This window comes from Spea bombifrons, chromosome 5, assembly GCF_027358695.1.
Source record: "Spea bombifrons isolate aSpeBom1 chromosome 5, aSpeBom1.2.pri, whole genome shotgun sequence".
Lineage (NCBI taxonomy): Eukaryota > Metazoa > Chordata > Amphibia > Anura > Pelobatidae > Spea > Spea bombifrons.
This window is the reverse complement of record NC_071091.1, coordinates 69,305,570-69,329,762: the sequence shown is the minus strand read 5'-3', so window position 1 is coordinate 69,329,762 and position 24,193 is coordinate 69,305,570. Positions and strand designations below refer to the sequence as shown.

Sequence of the window (24,193 nt, the reverse complement as noted above, 5' to 3'; positions counted from 1 at the left end):
AAGCTTTACATTTTTATGGAGGTGAGAGATTTCAAGCACCCAGGGAAGCGGCACTTCACCAGGAGTCTCTGGGCAGCACCTGGAAAGTTCCCAGGTATGCTTATTTCCTAATGCAGAAGCTATAAGGTCACCAGATTTTTGGGGCTGTCATCAGCGTTGAGCAGGACTAAGCTATCCAAATGAATCCCCTTCACTTTTCCAAACTGCTCTTTAAGATATTATTTTCCTGGTTGTGGATGCAGAGTGTCGTGTGTTGGTGATAGATACAATGGCCAGTTACTCATGTCTATTGTGTTGTTTCACGTTCTTTGATGCCGATCTGTATACGCAGATTATACACTACATTTTAGATTTTTGCCTTTTCAGATTGTTTGCTACAACATCCCAATGTCAGATATTGTATTCAGCAAAGTGAGCTTTTACTTTTAACTTCCTTGCAACCTAACTGGCCCAACTTATAAACTACACACTGTAACCGAGAAACTCACATACCATTGCAAAGTAACTCAATACTGTTTTTTGTTTATGTCTTCAGGGTATAGTTACAGCATTCTCTGTGGATGACACTGAAGTTGTTTTGTTTCGTACACACAATGGCCATACAACTCTCTAACATTCTGTTTCAAGTTAGGGTTTTCTAAACTTTTGCAAGATTTTTGCTGGCGATCATTATTTGTATTTGATGTCCATATTAATTAGCATTTTTTGTACAATTCTGCTAATATCATTTCTTTATAAATCATTATCATATACAAATTTAAATATATATCCCAATCTTAAAAGTGTGAAAACTACCTGTGATGGTGAAATTGACAAGGGGACTTCCTTATGCAGAACAGTGATGGAAGGAACCATGGTCTCATCCCAAAAGTCTATGACAGCCTTCTGCCTACTTGACAATTAAAATAAAAGTCTAAGAAGGAAGCATTTTAATAAAGCATTTAAGTGCAGAACTAGATGGCACGATTGAGAACAGGGTTCTTCAAACTTGAGGTTGGGAACTTGGGACCCAGTACCACATTGCTGCATGCTCATCACTTGGTGCCTCAAGGCTTTCACTCTTCACTCATTGTACTGGCACTGCACTATACAATATAATTTAACACTGTTACAAATAATTTCTATGAAAATTAAATAAGGGTCACATTCCTCTGAATCAGTATTGTTTTCCAAATATTATTTAAGCACCACTATGTAACTAGAGAGTGGTTCTAGTTACTAGTGCTGGGCTAAGAGTTAGGCGACCTACTTTGTAAGCGCACTAATAGGACCGTGTATGTGTGTGATATTACTTTACTGGGTCATGGGGAAAAGTTTGAAGAACACGGATTTCAAAAATGCAAGACTGAGTGGTGACTACTTTCCAGAAAGGGTAAAGGGAAGCTGTACGGTGATCATGATTTAAAAAAGACAAAATATGTGGGCCAATTGCTTCTTTTCTGACATCGCTATTTATGTATCTACACTTCTTTTGATACAATGCTTTTTGTAGCGCAATTCCCGGTGCCAGGGTTGTTGACATTCTTGACGCTGGATCAAATCATGTAAGTGCTTTTCAAGTGAATAATGCGTGTTCCACTCTACTTCAGACTCCAATGAGTTAAAAGCACCCTTATATTAAAAAGGCCCCTAAATCTGCTGTAGCCATAGGTTGTGAACTTTATAATAACTATACAATAGTAATGCCTCAGACATAGATTTATGGTATTTTGCTTTACTTTTTTCTGCCACACAACTTGCATGGATAATATATGTATAACTGCAGAAGGCATTGAGGTGTTTTGGTCTTATTATAGGAAGCCGTTTCCCCAGAGGTTGTTTTGTACTTAAACCCTTAAGAGTGTTGTTGAAAGCAATTAAGTCCGCTGAGAAATAACAAGTGACAACACTCTCTACACTACATTGCTGCTATTATACCAAGCAGTTACTGGCATACCTTGTCTGCTTCACATTACATGTAAAGGAACTTTTCGCATCCATTCCATGATGATTTATTCAAAATGAAAGATGTAGATCATACTTTAAACTAGGGGTATATACTTTGTAATATATGGCAACGGGGCAACAATTTCAAGTAATAAGATCTACTGAAATAAGCTATTTACATTTGGGGAAGGAATTTGAAGGAACAAGGACAGAAAGATATCCAGAGGCTGTTGTTCAAGAGGTAAACAACTATATAAAACAATAAATAATAATAATCAGTTCTGTTGTATACAAGAATCTTGTTGACGACAGCAAATTCCAACAGGTTCACTCATGCTATAAATACATCTATAATGGTGACAATATCTCCTCATAACATGTCAAAGACTTTAGTATGAGGAAAAGGCTTTAATGATGGGTGGGAGGGGAGGACCTTGGGCAAACCATACCTAGTACCCATCTACCCCAGCATATCTGCTACAGAGCATGCTTCTGTTTTCCAACCAATGATTTAGTTTTGCCCCTGATGGTACAGTGCTTTGGAGGTGGAGGCCTGTACAACTGCCAGCATAGGCCTCTTGATTAGCAACTCCAGGGCGTGCTGCACCCACCTTGCCCCTGGTGACTTTTGAAGGTGCCCAAGGGACAGTTGCTGTAACCCCTAAGGAAAGTCTGGGCCGTGGACAGCTGTCCATTTTGCCTTGCGTCAAAAGCAACACTGTATGAAGGATGCCAATGCATTCATTGTACGCTTGCATAGAACGAAGGTTGACTAAGTGATTAAGTGAACCAGTAGGTTAAGTGAACTAGTAGATTAAGTGAACCAGTAGGTCACTTTACTATAAAACATACAGGCTATTTGTGATTTTTTCTGTTCCTACAGTATCTACCAGTGTCATTGTAAATTATCTGATATTATCTTTTTTTCTTTGTTTTGATTGTAAATTATTCTTCATAAATTAGATCTCATTTAGAAACTAACGGAATGATGTAATGCCTTTACCTTTCTAACACATTCGTTCTGTTTTGCCTTAAATGCCCCCTTCTTATGGTAACTCACATATTGATTGTGGCAAAGAATACATTAACAGGCCATGTGCCTTCTTTAATGCCATTATGGTATAGTATTAGGCAGTTAATATTTAGTCACATTTTAGTTGGGGCTTCTTAAACCTGATGTGTTGATGTATTGATCCAGATGCCTAACCAATGAATATACTCATTAACAATTTTAACTTTTTTGCATTCTATTTTTTTGGGTGGGATTTTCCTAAACATACGCTATTTTATGACATAGTCAGATGATATTGGCATTAAACGAATTAAAAAATAAAACGAGCAGGGAACACTTTTAAATGTAGTTTATACATGAAACTATTGATACAACACAATGCCACTAAAGTGTACAATGTGATACGACTAAAAATTTTGTGAAACACACCTCTAAAAAATGTGGCATTACAGTAAATACCGACCTCCACCCTGCTGAATGAAAACAGAGAAACACCAATAGTGCAATACCAAAGTCACTTTACTGGAAAAAAATATTTAAAAAATGCAGTGATAACAAGAGATAATATACAATTCTGTACATATTAAAGACAATCAAGACATCAAGACCTGGCCAAAGATGCTGATATTATTCCTTCTACATTCTAAGAGTGGACTTCTACATACCATTACTACTTTGACCCCTTTGTAACGTTGTACGCTAGTGTGGACCCACCTGGGAGGACCAATCCTTGGGCTTGAAGGAGATTGTTCTGTTTCTGTACAAATGGAATACTATGTTTTAGAGCTATGTATGGAGCGGTATGCTAATTCTCGGCTCAGTTTTGTCCACAAAGAGCAGGGAGGTCTCTTTATTATTTCTTAAGTATATAGCAGGCAAGTTATGGATCACAGGAGCAGATAGGGTTTTTTTTCAACATCTACTCTGATAATTTGGCTTTGTTTCCTTTTACTCTGTTGTTTTCTGAAGCTCCTGTGTATTCTATGGTACATTTACTAACCTAAAATCACGTATAACTTTAATGCATGTCCAGATGTGATATCACTTACCGGGGTGCAGAACTAGAGACAGAGAGAGAAAGGAGGTAAATAACTGAAGAAAGTGTTCATGTTGTGGGACAGAACAGTGAGATCACCATTTATCAGGAGGTTCCCAGTAACCGTGGCAGCTTCTTTGCAAAAAAGTAAAATCTTAGCCCAGAATTAGATTAAACATTTGGTTGAATGGTAACTGAAGACAGTGGAACATACTCAGCTTCAGTAGCAAACTCTTTCCTCACTCAGATTACGTTTCCATTGGTTTTAAAAGGACAGAAGGAGCATACAAACCGGGCCTTACTGTATTTCTAAACATCTCTAGAGTATATTTACTTATCTAAATAAAGTTTTGAAACACGATTAAGAAATTTAGTTCTGAAATAGACTTGTGTGTCCCTTTGCGCCACAAGAATGGGGCAATTACATTTCATTAGTTGGCTATTAAAGTAAACCATAATTATGTACAATGGATTTTAGACCTGCGGTGTTTGCAACCTAGATCCATAGTAAACCAAAATGTCTTCATTTCAGGGCTGCGGACCAGCATGCAAGTACATTCAGAACGCTTATGTTTTGCACGTATCCTAGTAACATAATTAGTACAAGCCTTCCAAACACTGCTTCTCCTTGAGCTTTGCTACTGAAACTAGTTCTAAGATGAAAACCAAAACAACTAGACTCTTATTTAAATAGCACCGTCTCCACATTTGTATCTTAATGATATATTAATCAAATGTAGTACAATTTTTGGAATGCATACATAATTATGAAATTTGTACCCCTATCAGTTCCAAAAAATAATACCCCTATAGCACAGATTTCATTGACGCAATTTTTTGTCGGTGATTGTGTTCCGCTGAAATACCAACAGGGCCATATTTTATTATAGGCTTTATTAAATATTTACATTTTATCAGAATGAAATTATATGATCTTTACTATGGCCATAAATAATGCTTCATTCGTATATTTTTAGGGAATTTTTATTATTGTCATCGGCATAAAAGATAGGCACTAATAGATTGTTGCCATAGAAACAGAAAATGCTTCTTAAATGTTTCAAAATGAATTGGGTAATTCTAAACACTGTGGCAGTGCTGATCAGTGTACTTGGGACTGACTTTTAAGGGGAAAAAATATTTTTCTCTCTGTAAGGCTTTAATATAGCATTATTGTGGGTGTTTCTACTTTGGTTTTTCATAACTATCCTAGGGATTGAAGAGAATTGTGACCCGAAAGGCGTGTTGGTGTAAGGGTTAATATGTTGTTTTTCAGCTATTCTCCGTATAAAGTATAACAGGAACTTTAAATCAAGATAACGTTATGTGAAATGTTTTAATTTGGCAGAACACAGTTGAATATGTCCTTGAATTAGGCATGCTGGGAGTTTGAGAACCCAGACTGACAGCATAGGGAGTACAGCATGAGAATCCTGTTTCTTTAACCGCAGAATTTAGAAACAACAGTTAGTGAGTACGACCACATAGATATTTACGTAGAATTTCATGTATTACTAAAAAGCTATAAAAGTTGACCCCTTCCAGCACTGTCGAGACATGGTGCCTGGTGTTAGCCCTCCAGCCCATCACGCACTGGGAAGCTGCGTATGGGGGTCTCCCAGTGCAGGTCCCATAAGCAGAATCTGTTTCATTCCTCTTTCGTTGCTAATTATCATGCATGTATTTTGATTGAGTAATAAACTATATGTATGATTTCATCCATTGAGTCAAAGTGTCTGTATCCTCAAACCTGTTAACCCGTACCTGTCCACGCAGGCGTGTGCAGTCATGGGTTAAAACAGAAGGGTACCTTAAATTGCTATGTCCAGGGCCCACACTACTGAATGTTTCTCGGTTTGTTTGAACTCTGGTAGTTCTAGACATTCTGAAAAGCACAAGCTAATAATATGTCTGAAAATATGCCCGCTATTTTCATAGTGTTATTCATTACCTACATACAGCTAGCTGGGGAGATTTTTTTTGTTGTTTGTTAGATGCCGATTACAAGAAACCTCTTAAATGAGATGGTAAAACATGGACTGTTAGTTAAGAATCTTATTTAGCAGACACCTATATAATCTTTTACAGAGTACACAATCCTTTTAGGATTAAGAAATGGTTGAGATTATACATTTTTACATTTTGTCGTATACAGGTGTTCAAATGTGATCTTAAACTATTATAGCTTTTGCTCTTTAGTTATTACTTTAGATGAGTATTTTTATGGATTTGAATTAAATACTACTAATGTAAATCTACTTAAAATAGTTTTTCCAGCATGCTGCATATTTAAATTGTCAATTAAGTACCTAGCAATGTATCCTAAGTAGTTTTTTGTTCCTTGAAGCAGAAGAGCAGGGGAAATACAAGTTATAATATGATTATAATAAAATGTATTATAATAATAATGATGTTTCCCAGTGTTCTTGTTGAGTGTCACCTTAACTAGCCAGAGACTATGGAGGTACTCGCCTAAACTGACATCATAAGCGTCGTACTTGAAGCCACAGAATCATGACACATCATGACACATTTTGCTACTTTTGTGATGTCATCAAGAATAATGACCGTAAGGTCTGTAGGCATACAAAGTTTATTGGAATAAAATAAAATAAAATATACAAAAGTGTACTTGGAATTACAGTATACATATAGTGTGCTGTTTTTCAATTCAATTAAATTGAATTCAATTAAAGGAGATAGACTTGAAGGGGAGCAACTTTTTAAGTAAAAAGGCCAGAGCAGTGAGGAGACATTGCCATTCGATTGAAATAGTTACCTGTTAGCGCAGAGGATTTCAAGGATAAAATGGGTGCAGAAAAACCTCATAATCATGCCCAGACATGCCTCGTCTCAATTTAGCTTATGAACCAGAAATAGGTTGCTTTTTAGGTCAGAGATATTCTTATGTGTCCAGACTTCCTGGAAAATAAAGTGAGGCTTTTTCAGAAGAAAAAAGTCTGACAAAACAACTTTGCCATATATTTCAGGTTCCCTTATATTCGGACCTCAGGAGCGGTACATGCCGTACCACCAACAGTTATCTTGACCTTCTGCCAACATTCCTACTTCTCCACTTGCTTTCTTCTTCTATCTTGGAAGAGGAAAGTGACATGGAGATAAAGTTGGTAAAAACATGTTTTTTATTGAAATTAAAAGTTACATACTTCTAAATACTAAAGTAATGCGCATTATTATACATTTAATGCAATGCTCAGAGACTTATTATTATACCATAATCATATTCTACGTAATTTCCTAGGTTGATAAATGCGACAACCTTAGGTAAACCTTATATTAAGGCCTCTTCTTTTTTTGTTTGCTCATACAACCCAACACCTCCCAACGATCCTGATTTACGTTGGACAGTACTGCTATCCTGCTTATGTGAATAGTTGGAATAATAGGCTGATTAAGAAGATGAGGGACTTTTGCAGCACAGACCTCAATCACAGCTCCGAGCAGGGTGTTTCTACCACCCTTTTTTATCAGTTTAAAATTTAACCTGTGAATCATGCAGACATATTTCTTGTAGGGACAACCAAACATAAGCCTACAGAGGGCACGTAGATTTGTGAAGCTGATCCCCAGGCCTCTGTAATCTTTCACTCTCAACAAGCCACATCGCAGATATTACCCCAAGTGTTCTGGAAAAACAAGTTTATTTTTAACTTTGCTAGCTTAATTATTAATTGTTCAAGCTAGTTTTAACAATTCCCACTATTCATCTGCACATAACATTGACTAATTATCTGATTTGGCTATTGTTAGCAATTACCACTATTTGCAACTATGGCATTTATGGGAATGTCCGTGTTTCCGCTTTACGTAATTGGGATCTGTTGTAATTTCAACCAAGAATTTTGTGTTAATAATTAGCCATGGCTCCATAGTGGGGAAGACTATGTTTAAAATAAAAAAAACATTCTTAAGTGTTTTGTTTTAATGAAAAATAATACTCAAGTCCTAGCTGTTATAAGCAGCTTTAGGAACCTACCTAATGGATCTCAAATCCAACCTTGGGGTTCCAGTTGGAATATGGTAATAAGTAACATCATTTCTAAGACTTTACCTCAACCTGGCTCCATCTTCTATCTTTGCTCCCATTTGGAAAAAGAGGGGAGATACTTCCAGTTCACTCTACGCTGTGAAATATTGACCTAGTAGCTAAAATGTAATTCTCCTCTGTGGTTCTTGGTGGTGCAGAAAAATCAGGTATATAAGGATTCTTATCTGGAGCTCCAAAATTATAACTGAGAGCCCAAAACTGTGATGAGATGCTTCCTTCTGAGTTTTCAAGTCAGAGGAGAGTACACAAATGATTTTGTTCCATTTTCAAGAAACTGAGGACCCACAAATTTTCTAGAAGTAAAAAAAATAAATTATTCACATGACTCTATGTACACATAGACAAATAATGAAAGTTGTGTCATGGCTCCTAGTCCATACATTAAAAATAGTATTTAATAGACTTGTGCATTTGGATTCGTACAAATTGCAAACCTACAGAATTTTGGTAAGTCCCAAAAATGAGGCCAGACCGCCCGCGAATCTGTTGAAAACGAAACAAAAAGCTCAACATTTTAATCTGAAATTTGTAGGTCCACATTCACTCTCTCACAATCTCACTTACTCTCTCATACTCTTGTTCACTCTCTCTCTCACGCTTCTGTGTAGACCACTTCTGCATCTTCTTCTCTTCATCTTCTATCTTCACCCTTCTCTTCTCTTTTCTAATTTCAGTCTTCAATCCTTAATCCTCTGTCTTTCTTCGTTCGCATGTCCACAGACATAACCCGGCAAAAATGGCTGCACTGTGGTGACATTCTCCCCGATCCTCCAATCGGGGAAGAGGACGTCACAGCAACCATATGGCTCTCGATTCACAAAGAAAAAAGATAGTAGATTAAGACTTGAAGAGAGAATAGAGAAGAGACAAGAGAAGGGAGAAGCCAGAAGAAGAAATTCATTGCCCGAAAAGAAATGGGCCAAAAGTGAACCGAAAAATTAGAATCAATTTTGGCCCATTTTCACATGTCTAGTATTTAACATATATTTAGGATATACTGTATACAACTGGTTGCAGCATACAAACCTTGTCTATGTAAAAATGAGTAAATAAAAAAATACAGAACAATGAAACAATGTACTAACCTTAATCATGTGTTAGTGCTACTGTAAGTGCTGTTTGCAAACAACATAACCATGTAGTGCTCATGGCCACTTTGCATTTTAAGATGATCTGTGAATTCTTATTTGTAATGCACTTTGGCATAGCTATCTCTTTTATCCTGGTCTTGTTTCTGATATACCTTTTGTTGTGCAGTTACATTTATAGCAATTAATTTGCCCCATAACTGCTCTTTGCACATGTGGGCCATTGTGTATAGTTAGCGGTAGCTAACAAATAAAGAACCTGCCTTGCAAAGTCCTTGGAAAAACATCCCTGAGCTATTTCAAGAGAACTTTTAATGTTTTCGAGAAAGCCTTATCCTTCACTAAAGAATTCAATTGAAATAATATAGTTAAACCTTCAGATTCTCTTGTATGTTGATGGTTACATAAATAATTTATTCCATCTTCGGTTGGATAGTACTGAGTTATATTGCATTTTTTAGATACATGTAACACATTTGTGAGATTTTTTTTGCTATGAGTTATGACCCGTAACATAAGTTTCCCATCCTGATGAGGCCCATTTTTGCCACCTATATGAACTCAAATAATGCCTAATACTTAGTAGCCAGTGTTTGGGGGGGAAAATGTCTAGGGACATATTGCAGGCCAACTATCATTCCACACAATCCTCAGAATTAGCATAATTTAGCTCAACCTAGTTATTATGGTGCAGATTATATCACCAAGTTCCATCAACACTACCATACATCCTTATCTGGTAGACACATTTTCAGCACAGCATCTCGAAGGACACTATGATTTTTTTTTACTTTAAAACAATACTAAATAGTGCCCATGGGTTAAATGTGCGTTAGAGTGAATCATTCTAGTTCCTTTAGGCCCAAAACAGTAATAGTATGTCTGGACTATCACACATACACTGCCCTTACGATACCTGTCCATACATATACATACACATACACATTCACGCTTGCACTTACGCACAAAAATTCAAACCCACACTTGGCTTTGCAGCCACACTCTTACTAGCCCATAGAGAGATTTGCCCTAACATACATACAAACACTTTCAAAATAACAAACACACCCTCTCTCCACTTTGTCTTTAACCTTTTTTATCTATATGAATCTATCCCCTTTCTCCCATTTTTTTACGTTTCTCCCTCTCCTTTTCCCTTCTTTAATCCTGTGGTGGGAGTGTGAGGTCTGTTTCATTAAACCTCTGATTCAGCGCTCCCTTGTGGTGAGCGCAGCTTCAGTGCTGAGCCTGAGGATATGACATCATATCCTTGCGCTCTGCATCAATTGAAGGCACACAATGCTAGCAGAGGTCTGAAGGGGCAGACCTCCTACTCCCTTACTTTTGGGCTGGTTAAAAGGAGATCTGTGATCTCACTAACCGTCCCTGCCCTTAGGCAGCGGGCACCCCAGGCAACTGCCTGGTACTAAGAAGGGGCAGAGGGGGGGTGTAGTTTGAAGGGGCAGAGGGGGGTGTAGTTTGAAGGGGCAGGGGGGGTGTAGTTTGAAGGGGCAGAGGGGAGGGGTAGTTTGAAGGGGCAGAGGGGAGGGGTAGTTTGAAGGGGCAGAGAGGGGGGTTAGTTTGAAGGGGCAGTGAGGGGGGGCGCCAGAAGAGTAGTCCGCACAGGGCGCCACAACGCCTAAGGCCGGCTCTGATTACAGTATATACAATGTCTAATGAGTAGAAGGTTTTTTTAATGCATTTAAAAAAACCTGCTTGCATTCACACATCTACTCCAAATTAAGGACAATTGAACCAGGTACAGAACCTTGAAGGATGCTGGTTGCTGCCGTTATCCAGTTTGAGAACTGACCATCTGCATCTAACTTTTATGCAGTAGTTCCTGCTAAGCCAACACCGCTTTGGTATTTTTACCCACTTCTTCATAAAAAAAGTTATAAAAAAACAAATGTGTTGCTTTAACTTTTAAGCAAAACTGTTTAAGTATAACAGTTAAATGAACAACACTGTGGTTCCAAGTATAATTCATGTTGCATTGTGCATTATTTATCTGCGTGTGTCATTTATCCCAAGTTCATATCCATGCTCTCATGCAATTTTAATAGAGATGCAAATTACTTATTAATAAAAAATAAATGAAACACAAAGTCTTTGGCCTGCTGCCCCCCTGTCAAAGTTGCTCTGGCCTTGTGATGATGTAAGGTAGTAGAAACACAGAAACTTAAAACATGATGACATAGAATTTGTCAATTAATCATGTTATCAGTAATAATGGTACCACTCGACTGTGTCTGTTGTTTATTCATACTTCCCTGTAATTGAAATGGCCAAAGATGGATACTGTGTTTTAGGTGGTGTGGCTAGTGGGTTTTATTACCTATTAATAGCTAGTTATATAACCAATTGTATACCTAGCATCATATAATTTAAATGTATTAATTCAGTGTTTTATTAATAGATATTTTATTTTGTCATTTTATTCTTTGCCAATAGTCTCCAACAGAAGATGTAAGTATGAATGCTTTAGAATTGCTAACTGCAAATTATACAAATAAAACTATTTGCTAAATAAATCCTATAATTAGGGATAGATCTTGTTTCTAATCACACTGGAAACACTGTTCGGTTTATCGATATAAAAAAGACCACAACAATATCCATCCACACGTATATTATATATAATCGTGTGTGTATGTGTAATAAGAATTTTAACTACGGAAATCCCTAATTATAGGATCTGCATGGACCACTATAGTTGTAGCTGTAGATGGTTTATTGAATCTTTTTTGCAATGCGGTGCATCAACTTTTGTGTTCGCTTAAGATAGAATAAAAAGTATTGACATACATGGAAATATCATTACTGAAATAATATAGTAGTGGAAAATGTCTAATTATTTGTTAGTGGCATAGAATTTGTTAAACCATCAACCTTTATTTATAGAGCGTCCTTAGATGATAGAACAGTATGGGGTCTGTAACATGAAAGTGCCTATGTATATCATTTTATGTATAATACAAAAAAGCTGGACCTCTGCTCCCTACTTGTGTGGCGTAATAAACATGTGCGTATCTCATGCCCCCTGAAGGAAGTTACTGCAAGAAGACTCATCAACACATCAATGTGATTTCACAATTTTGGGCCACTACCTGTGTTTTTACTTGCATTTTAACATGTAGCTACTGAAATTTGTAGAATTACATGAATTCTAATCTGTCTAAAAAGGCATTGGCTTTGTAGGTCTTTTGATGACTGGTGTTATGCGTGCGAGTGTACCCCTGTGCACATTTAGTTATAGCATTGCACTCATGGTAAGGACAAACATGTGTAATGTCTTACACACGTCTTAAATGTCTTAGGTTAAGATGACCAGATGGTTCCATTATTTTTGGTTGCACATAAACAATGCATCCATCCAGGTATGCTTGATATGGATGGATCTCAACAAAATGAATTTCCCGGTCCCTGTTAAAAGGGAATTTGGCCTCCCTATCCTAAGTAGGGCTGAATAAATGTATGTTAAAAGTCAGAATACTGAGGATATTGCCAGCTCGTGAGATTTATTTGCACCTGGTCATATGGTTAGCAGTATGGAAGGGTTGAAGCATATAGAACCGTAGTGTTATAGAACCCAGAATGGCTTCCTTTTAAAGTTTGTAGCATCTCATAGATATTCATTTATTTTGTTGTACCGGAAAGTTGTTTTTATATTGTTATCATAGTTACATTATTCAAATTTTGACTGGATGTTTGGAAATAGTTATTCCATAATCACTGTTTTACAGTTACTAACTGCATTATACATGTTTATAGAATATTTTGTAAAATATTCATACTACGGTATTTGTGTTATAGAACAGTTCAGTTCTACAGAATAAGTCACATTGTATTCATTGATTGATAGCTTTATATTTGACTATAAGAAATGCATATCATTCTACATATTGATACCGAATAATGAGAAGCAGTCACTCATAGCTAGGGTTGTTAAACATTGATACTGCGGGATTGACAAATGTTATTTAGTGTTGGCATTGCGCATATTTATTCAAATTACAAAGCCAACCGATGTTCTGGCATAAGTCAAAACTAACAAGGTGCAAAGGTTACAAAGACTTTACAATAGGAAGAAGTGGTCTAAGTCTGAGGATCTGGATAAAATGTTGAAATTACCTACTCAATCTGCTTTGGAGTGATTTGTTTTGGAGTCAGATGTGTGTAACTTTTACTACAACCTGACTTGTTCATTGAGAGGTCTACGGAAAGTATGTCCATCTGCTTCCTGGAAGGCACTCTTCTGGTTTTACTGTGCATGCAGTTCTGAAGCATGCCAGCATTTGGCATTTCCTCCATTTTATATGAAAATCTTACCCTTTTACTTAACCCCAGCAGCTCCCTACCCTTAACTACCAGACATCTCTTTTGCTACTCCATTCAACAGTCCACCATTATTTTTTTCCATGCTCGCTCATTATCTCACCTGTTACCAATCATATTATCACACTTAACCCTTTCCTGCATGTGTGCTATCCCCAATGCTGGATCATAATGAAATGATCTCATCAACAACAGTGAGCTTTATAAGCATGAATTACCGTATTTGCTTGATTATAAGACGACCCTGATTATAAGACGACCCCCCAAAATCTGAATATTAACTTAGGAAAAAAAGAAAAAGCCTGAATATAAGACGACCCCAAAGGAAAAAAGTTTTACCAGTAAATGTTAATTCATGTAAACTATTTTTTTTAATAAAAGCTATGATTGAGAAAAAGATTTTTTTTGTTTTTATTTCTTGTATTTTCCAACCTGTCCCCCAGTTACGCACATCTGCCCCCAGGCTTGCTACTCCAATATGGCACTGTGGCCTATGATATGCCTTTTAACCCTCTATATGCCACTGTGCCCCATGGTATGCCTTTTGACCCCCTATGTGCCACTCTGCCTCCAGAAATGCCTTATACCCCTATATCCCATTCTGGCATTTAGGGGGTTAAAATGCATATTATGGGGCAGAGTGGCATATAGGGAGGTATAAGGCATTTCAGGAGGCAGAGTGGCATTAAGGGAGTTAAAAGGCATTGTATAGAGCACTCTGCCTCCAGAAATGCCTTATACCCCTATATGCCACTCTGCCATTTAGGGGGTTAAAAGGCATATTATGGGGCAGAGTGGCATATAGGGAGGTATAAGGCATTTCAGGAGGCAGAGTGCTCTATTAAATGCCCCCTTAACGCCACTCCAGAAATGCCCTATGCCCCCATTTAACACACACACACACCCTATACCCCCGTTTAACTAACTAACACACACACACACACAAACACACACACACACACACTCTCTCAACCCCCACCTCTCCCCCCCTTCCCCTCTCTCACCCCCCTTCCCCCGCTCTCCCCCCTCTCTTACCGGTGCTTCCAGCCGGGGCAGTGGGTTGACGTCGCCTTCTGCTGCAGCCGGAAGGAGGTGTGGCTAGCAGCGGGGGTTTGTATGCGTCCGTTGCGTATACTTTCCCCGGCTGTCAGAGATCAGAGTTCCCCGCACCGGTGCGGGGAACTCTGATCTCTGACAGTCGGGGAAGGTCTATGCGACGGACACAGACAACCCCCGCTGCTAGCCACACCTCCTTCCGGCTGCAGCGGACGTTGTCTACGCGGATCGCGTAGACGTCAACCCGCTGCCCCGGCAACACAGCAGGAAGCACCGGTAAGTGTGTGTATGATGGGGGGGGGGTCGGGTGAGACAGGAGGATCCAGGTCCCCTGCAGCGGTGCGGGGGATCTGGATCTTAGTCTCCTAATCAGACCTCTATTTGAGGTCTGATTAGAAGACGACCCCGATTAGAAGACGAGGGGTATTTTTCAGAGCATTTGCTCTGAAAAAAACCTCGTCTTATAATCGAGCAAATACGGTAAAACATCTACATGGGTGATGGTTGTGAGTGAACTATCAGAGAAATAGATACCGGGAATTAAAAGTGGTTTGGGAACAAAGTGCCGTCAACCTAAGAACCAAGAAAATGCTCCCTTTAGTCTTAATTTTCCATTGGTGGCCACTGTGATAAGATCTCTATAAACACAATCCATATTGTAGCGCTAACCCTATAAGCACTAACAAGGTCACACTAAGTGTTGTGCCTTAGTACTTATATTTGCTCATTAACTTTCACCTGTAAAGCTAAGGATAATGTCTTTATCATGACTAGAAGAAAGATCAAGAGATAATCTTCTCTTCATATGAACTTAAATGTATGGGAAATGAAACACTGTTTTGGTCCTACTATTAAAATGTGAAGGTGTGCTTTGTTATTCTTATGTTTTGCAGGTTAAGCCTGTGTCCCATAGCAGAATCAATGTGTCTGCAAGATTTCGAAAAATTGTTCAAGAACCTTGTACTATTTTGTAAGTATTCTTTAGAAGAAAAAAATGTGCAATCTCTTTATTTGGCTTGTTCATAATGAATGATATCGGTTTACCCTTACAGCTTGATTGCTAATGGGGACACGATGAATCCCGTTGTGCGTCTGCTGATACCCCGAAGAATTCTAGAACAGTGGGAACTTGTTCTGGCAATGGTTACAGAGAAAGTAAGGCTCCGAAATGGGGCTGTGCACAGGTTTGTCTGACACTATATAACCACTTACATTATTCATTGATTATTGACACTATAATACTATGCACAAAACTATAAAGTTGAAATAAACTATGTGGATATTACACAAAAAGTAATTCTGCTGCTCAATTTGAAAAGTGGTCTTATTACCATAGCAACCAGTTGGATAATCTTGCTGATTGGACCATTTCATTGGTGGCTATGGAGACAGGACCACTTTTCACACTTTGTACCTAAATTACTTTTTATTACATGTGTGTGGAAAGCACGGTGGTCATGGTATGGAGTACTGACCAATGCACGATCCTCCTCTGCTATGACAGGCTTTTTCTAGGTCTCATTTGGCCTGGACTAGAAGCTCCCAATTTAACATTGCCTCCCGTGTCTCTGACATACATGACAGCAGCTGGAATTCCCTAAAATACCTGCTGTGGGTTGTGAAGTAGCACGGAATACAGTAATGTCTGTATGCTTTATTAAAGTACAACTAAAATGCTGGTTCATTTACTAGTGGAGACTAACTGCCAATGCATACTCAACCTCTGGTGTAATTTAAACATGATAGAGAGAAGATCCCTTTTTATTTTCCAATAGGTTATACACTTTAGAAGGAACTCCTATCCAAGATGGCTCAGAACTTGAGAATGGACAGTTTTATGTTGCAGTTGGCAGGGAGAAGTTCAAAAAGTTGCCTTACAACGATCTGATTTTTTCCAAGAGTTCAGTGAGAAGAGCTCATGGGTAAGCATGCGCATCATGATGGATATGTAACATAGTATATATATATATATCTATATACCGTATTGGCTCGGATATAGGCCGCCCCCGTATATAGGCCGCACCCTAAAAGTTTGGTGCTTTTTTAAAGAAAAAGTTTTTTTTCTTTAAAAAAGCACCAAAAAAAAACATGCTGCCACTGTCCTCCCCCCCGAGATATGCTGCCACTGTCCTCCCTCCCCGAGATATGCTACCACTGTCCTCCCTCCCCGCGATACGCTACCACTGTCCTCCCCCCCGAGATACGCTGCCGCTGTCCTCCCTCCCCGCGATACGCTGCCGCTGCCCTCCCTCCCCGAGATCCGCTGCCCTCCCTCCCCGAGATCCGCTGCCCTCCCTCCCCGCGATACGCTGCCCTCCCTCCCCGCGATACGCTGCCGCTGTCCTCCCTCCCCGCGATACGCTGCCGCTGTCCTCCCTCCCCGCGATACGCTGCCGCTGTCCTCCTCTGCCCCCCTCCTCGACTTACCGGAGCAGACTCCCGGGTGTCTTCAGGGCCGGCGAGGGACATCTACGCAATACGCGTATGCAACTTCCGGTACCGTTACCGGAAGTTGCATTTGCGTATTGCGTAAATGTCTCCCGCCGGCCCCGCAAGACACCCGGGAGTCTGCTCCGGTAAGTCGGGGGTGGGCAGAGGTAAAACGCTTAGACAACCTCCCGTGCCGGCCCCCCCCGTGGGAAGTGCTGGCAGGGGAGGCTGTCTGAGCGTATCGGGGAGAAGGATGCAGGTCCCCTGCACCGCTGCGGGGGATCTGTATCTTAACCCCGCTGCCTGCCCAGCGCCCGGGACTGCATGTCCCGGGCGTCGGGCGCTAGACCCCGAATATAGGCCGCACCCCCACTTTAAAAACTTAAAGTGGGGGAAAAAAGTGCGGCCTATATTCGAGCCAATACGGTATATATATATATCTTGCTCCAGCTTCTACTCCAGGGTGAGTAGAAGATTTACAGTTTAGTGGAAAGTGTTGCACAACCCTATGGGTTAAAGTCACTATTGCATACTCCAGTACTCTTTTGCTAAGAATATACGCGTTGTTGCAGAACGTACTTAATGCAAACACAAAACAAGCTTTATTCATTATTAGCAGAATAGTGCGTAAAGCTTGTTTTGTGTTTGTATTAAGTACGTTGGGAATTTCTATGAGTCAGCGTTCGTGGAAAAAGATACCCTTTATTATATAGTCTGTGTGCTAATAGCTTACACAACTGTAACCTACTGCTTCATCTTTAGCAGTGTTATACTAGCAGGTGCACTATTATGTGCTGCTAGCATGTTTTTTATATCATATTCTCTATACCATATTCTCTATACCACTGTGTAAAGTTAAAGTATCATACAGTTATGGAATTTATCTACCCTTATGCCCATGGTAGAACTAATAATTCACTTGTTGACATGTTATGAAAAATGATATTCTCCCCACCATTAAATATTATTATTATTATTATTATTTCATTATTTCTTAAAAATAATTTAACATGGTTTTAAACCAATTTTTTTACAGTCTACAAACAACAAGTCCCTAAAATGAATTGGAAAATGACATGGAAAATTATGTTTTCCCTGACATGACCATTTTATCATTAATATTTGATTTTTGTTAGCTATTCTATAATGGCATAAAATAATATTTATGTGCTTTCTAATTCCATTTAGCTCTAAAGCCTCCTCATTGCCTCCGATAAATGGATTCCGAAAATCAAAAGAGAATGTAAGTAAAAGACTACTTTACATGAGAAAACATGTTAATGCTCGTATACTACGAAATCTTGAGATTCCTAAAGAAACAGTAATAATGGATTTTTTTTATTTTTTATCATAACACAACATGGTGTTTTTTTTTCAGAACCTATGACATCTATGTATTAAAAAAACGACTCTGATTTGACCAATCTGTTGGTCTCTATGGTAATAAGTATTGAAACATAGTCCCCCAGATTTGCTGTCTAGAACGCCACCATTTCTGTAGCATTCGACAGGGCATCACTTGGTTCAGTACTAAAACCAGCAACAGGGGGGATATGTGGTTGGAATAAATATGCACTAACGCGAAACTCCTGCTTGACTGATGTCAGGGTAAGTTGAAGAGCCGTATTTTTGACTCAAGCTCTGCTCAGAGAGCACAGAGACAAGGACAAATGCCACCATGATTGCTTTTTCTGACCCTGATGATGGTAACTATGGACGTGACCATACCAAGGAACTCTCTGGGTTTGTGTGACAGTCTCTGGGTGAAGTCTTGCATCCCTAGTTTTCTGGGTAGCATCCTCTTTCTCTGGCTAGGAGAGCGGCATTTGACTACCCCCATGCCATGCATGACCTGCAGATGGCTTCATATTTTATACTGCTTGCTAAAATATCCTCTTATAAGCTATTTAATGAAATCTGCCACAGTAATTGACCAAAAAAGTACAGAAGTTAAGAAGTTAATTTAAATCAGTTAAAGCACAAGACAGAGCAGTGCAAAGGACATGGTACAAATGATTGGAAGGAGCTGCAGGGGATCTTATTATTCTGCAAATGTGCTTTGTAAGGGGTGTGAGTCAGCAAGGAGAGAATGTAGCTAATGTTTAACTGCAACTCCAACAGCACAGGATTTAGGTATACAACACCTGTCATAGGGAATTTTTATTATTATTAATCTTAAGTGTCTAGAAACAAGGGACGTATCCTTACCTAGGCCCACTAGACCTAGGCCTAGGGTGGCAAGTCTAGGGGTGTGGCAGCCCCCAGCTGCCAATGAGAGAAGAAGATTGCGACCAAGTTCCCTGCTGCTCAATGAGTCGGTTACAAGTGAAGTCTTTGATCTCCCCAACTGGCCCATTTGCACTATGGAGGCTGGGCCAAGCTAGTACAGATTCCACCTTTAAGGCACAGATTGCCGGGATGTGATGTCATACCCCGACTCTGTGTTTTAAAGGCAGGGCAGGCCTTTTTATGTGGTGCAGACGCTGACAGAGGAGGGGGCAGGTGGAGATGTTCCCTAAGTAAATACATGGCTGCTAGAAACGCATGAGGCGTCATTTTTTAACCAATATACTCTCAGTCAGTATTTGTAATGTACATTTTCTCTTGCTGTCAAATGACTTTTTGATCCTGTTATTGCTGATAAAACACGACTGTCCAGCTATCCTGCTTGGACGGGCAATATAAAATAAATAACTGATCTGTATTAAGGTTCAGGAACCAAAACAACATTTTACATTTTGCATAGCCTGTGACTTTGTTTTAAGGATGGAACTACTCATTGGAGGCAATCTGATTTGTCCTCTATTTTATGTACTAAGTAATATTCTTACAAAATAAGATGAATCACTTGTATGAATTTGACGTACCGCATGGCTGTACATGGCAACCCAATATTGTTGCCTGAACATAATTTTTTTCTCCCCTTTTAGGGGTCATTGGAAGGCAATTACCGTAATATGCCCTCTGCATACAACCTGTACTACCTTAAATAAAACAAATATAGAGTAGGATTGCAGGGATAGTATTTCAATATAATGAGGCAATTGTGCATGTGTGTTTTTTTTTTGTATTGTTTTATAGCATGGCTTTTCATCTCAATTATAGCATGAAGTGGCAGTTCGTGGTGTAACATATTCACTGTACCATGATTGCACTATGGATAGTGCCAGTACACGTAGACCTATATGATCGCAAGATCTGATAGTCTCCGAGTTCTGGTAATCTTGTGGAATGTATTTATTTATGCTGTTACTGGAGGAACTACAGTAGCCCGGGGGCATTGCTTTATCCTCCAGGTAAAGGTGGAATATTTAAGTGGTTGTTAAGTCAAGCAATGTGATGCAATGTATGTGGCCTGTTCTGCTGCCAGGGAAACTTGCACCTCTGTTGAAGAAACAATCCCATAGGCTCTAAATAAAGTAATCTCTATGGACAGATGGGCTAAGCTTTGGGGATCATGGGTGTTTAAGAACCCGTGTGATATGTAAACAAGTGTTTAACACTGAAACTTATTGTCATCATATAGAGGACTTTCTTAACAATTTTCTTGATTGGTGAAATGTAATTCTTTTACAGGAACAAGACTTGTTGTACAAACACTATAGATGCCTGTAAAAACGCCTTTAGCCTAATAGGACCTCTTTAAAGAGGTACATATGCCATTTTTTCCATTGATCGAAGACTGAGGCACTGAAACTCAGAAAACTAAGCTTACTTAATATGATCTTGATTTTGGTAAAGACATAGCAGGAATAAATCAGGTTTATTCACTCACATTAGTCAGAGGCTATTAAGGGGTATTTATTATAGTGGTATCAAACATCGACATGGTTGTTCATTTAAAATACTTATGCCAAGCATATCATTCATGATATATCTATTTTGCCGAAATATTTACATGAGCATGTTGAGAAGTTGTGGCATTTTTTTTTGTTTTACAGAGACATGAGCGTCAGACCAAATCCACTGGAGGTTCCACTGACACTGTAGATAATATCATATCTCCCCAACCCCCAAAAGCAAAAGAAAAGAAAAAACATGAGCCACAAATACTGACCAAACCTGTTCAAGTGAGACTGAATAACGGACAGCTCGTTAACGAAAATTACCCAGATAATGGTAAGTGAAAAGCTACAAAAGCCCATCGACTATGTAGAAGTTAACGTGGTCAATTTCCTTTACCTGTTGTGAGAGCTGAAGACCACTTAAACATTCTTGGAGTTATAACCCAATGCAGCACGTCTATCATAAATTACTTTATCTTGGTGGGACTTTATGGAAGATAATGATAAGGATTGTGCCATACTTTAGCCCTAAAAACTAACCGAGATTGGACCATGGCAAAAAAGAGCTGCAGAGGCACAGGTCTGAATTAATAGATTTCTGTTTTGTTGGAAAGTCAAAAGGTAAATCAGAAGTGGTGAGGTAAACAAATTCTATATTGTTACAGCAGAAACTTGTAAAGTGAACGTTTTTGATAAAAACTGCTCTTTACCATCAAAATTAACCTTTTCTGCTTAAAGCAATAAACCTCCAACTCAAAAAACTCCCTCTATTACTTTGTGTGTTGTCTTTCTGTTACACATAACATTGGTCACTGTCTATTGTAATTATTGACTATTAAGCCGTTACCAGCTGATATGTTACGTTTGACACACGTTTAAACATCCTGTCACTAAGGGCACCTATTCTGATACTACCCTCAGCGTATTTAGTTCTCTCGCTCCGTATTAGTATTCTCCATGTATCCAGCTTTGCTCTTAAAGTTTGATTGTTCTCCTCCTTCCCTAACCCCCCCTGGCAAGTCTTTGGTTATTTGTTTTTGTTCTTGGGTATCGTGGCTTTTCAAAGTCCGCACACAGGGGCTCAACCAGCGGGGAAAAGTTAATGAAGCAGGTGAAGAGTAAGCCCTGTTTTAGTAGCTTCTCTCCTCGCCAAAAATCCAGACTATTATTTGTTATATGATTCGAATTAGAATTAACAATTAACATTGTTAATATATGCAGGTTTAAAAAGTACTTTAAAATGTACAAAATCAAAATTGTTATATTAAAATAGTAGATTGAAAAGTTTCTGCTGTACATGGATATAGTGGAACAAGCTCAGCCATCCCAAAATATTTCTTCACTTGGCTGCATATATACTTTTATTCTGCTTGTAAGGTAAGCACACAATTCCTAATTATATTATGCATTATTACTGCTTTGAAGCCATCCCTCAATTTGACCACAATCATATATATACTGTGTGTTCAGTTTCATGTAGTAGTTTTTGATGCCTTGTAGCTGGTACATCAGTAGTAACTGACCACTCTCTTGGCCTTACTGTCCCTTCTAATCTCTTAATTGTTGTACTACCTTGCTCTCTCTCACTCACTGCTATTCACCTTTATATAAATGTCGCATTCCAGACTTGCAAAGATACGTAAAGCAAATTTAGAATGCATGGACACCAGCTATAGGACAAGCTTCTTAAGGTTAAAAGATTCATGGATCTGTTGCAGTAGCTTTAGAACTGCCCCAAAAGTGGCAGACACCACTTAGATTGGGGGAGACAGACCAGAATTAATAAACTAAGAAAAAATGCATACTATAATAATGTCAGGGTTATTATACCTGACCTCACTAAATCGGAAATTGAATCAATAGGCAACATTATATGTTAAATATTTTTGTGTGCTTTAATAATTGGCTCTGTGTAATACCACCACCTACTGGTCCCTGGAAACATTGCGCTACTGAACACAGGAGAACAGCAGAGATAATTAGCATCATTCTGTTTTGTTTGTCTGGTCTCTATCATGTATACCTTGTCTATTTCTATTATATGAGACTGCCTCATGCTGGCGTCTGAATTGCATATATCATGTACATAAACAATTCCAACATGCTTTTGGTAAAAATACTTGTCGTGTTCCCTACAATAGTAAAATAGAATAGCTAAACACATTTAGGTTATATTCCTGCTGTGGACTTTCGTTAAAGGGATTGTGTAGTAGCCTTCAGATCTTTGATGAACAACTCTAAAGATCCTTCCATTATTTATTTTAATCTTATTCATACAATTTAAAAATTACCAGGCTGATGCATGGATGCAGAGGAAATTTGTTTATTGTAGATTCTAGGATCATGAATCTTAGAAATAGATAATAATGTTGGGCTGCAACTCTTAGATTCCACCTTGATTTCACAAAGGAGTGATCATAATCAATAATATCTGAGAAAAGATTAATAATTTACATGTAAAGATAATCACCAAACTTTCCCTTTTTACAGTAAAATATAGAAAGCAAAACATTATTTTGAAAATTACTATTTGTATTGTTAGCAGGATTTTTTTAATAATCCAAATAATTTTGAAAGCTTGTATAGGATTTATTGCAATGGTCAGAGTGAGTTTATCATCACCCTAAATTAAAATTCTGAATGTTGGCATAATATTAAATGTTCCTTATCATAATGCTTACAAAACTGAAATCTGAATTCAGTGTCATAGGTAACTCTAACTTAGACTATACATATCTGGACTGGACTAGACTAGAGATTTACCTTGCATTTAAAGCAAATCAGCTCATCAGGCATTTGTGTCATAATGCTGGTCCAAGACAGTTTTACCACAAGTCGGCAATATTTTAATTAATAATTAATAATATCAACTTATAAGATTCTTACATTAGCATCAATGAGGACTTTATACATTTATCATGATGAGGAGAAGGGCCTCACCAAAAAGTGTAGAGTTGAAGTTTCCTTTTTTATATCACATACTTCTGTACAAAATACACAGGGTTGTAGAATATACCCGCGCCTAAAAATAGTGTAAAGGGCCATGAATCACATTAGCAAAGTCAGATCTTTGATGTTGAGAATCACACCATAAAAGTTGTACCGTATGTTTGGTATACCCAGCAACATATTTACAGAGACACATAGATATGTTTTTTCCTACTACAATATAGGGTGTTTGATGACTCAGCATGGAATCAGTAATTTATGTGAAAAACTCCTCAAAAAGTGCAGTTTTCAAAATCAATAAATGCTCAATGTGGCCATTAGATAGCACAGTAGGCCTATCAGGGCTACTCATAAACAAAACTTCTGAGGGTTCCTGAGGACCACTGGCCCAAGTGGCATTATGTTTGAGAATATTTGCTCTTAAAACACTTGGAACAGGCTGTACATTTGTTCTCACTATAACTGGGCATTCGCTTAACTTGCTGTGTTGGAGCTTCCATTGAC

The 24,193-nt window shown here is 38.5% G+C and overlaps 1 protein-coding gene across 1 annotated transcript in view; it reads left to right on the top strand.

The window, feature by feature from the left end:
* DCDC2 (doublecortin domain containing 2) overlaps positions 1-24,193 on the top strand; it is a 62,779-nt gene that overhangs the window by 12,398 nt on the left and 26,188 nt on the right. The window contains exons 3-7 of the mRNA XM_053468126.1: positions 15,419-15,495; positions 15,578-15,709; positions 16,301-16,447; positions 18,144-18,198; positions 20,897-21,074. Coding sequence (XP_053324101.1) covers positions 15,419-15,495; positions 15,578-15,709; positions 16,301-16,447; positions 18,144-18,198; positions 20,897-21,074 — 589 coding nt within the window. The remainder of the gene's footprint in view (positions 1-15,418; positions 15,496-15,577; positions 15,710-16,300; positions 16,448-18,143; positions 18,199-20,896; positions 21,075-24,193) is intronic.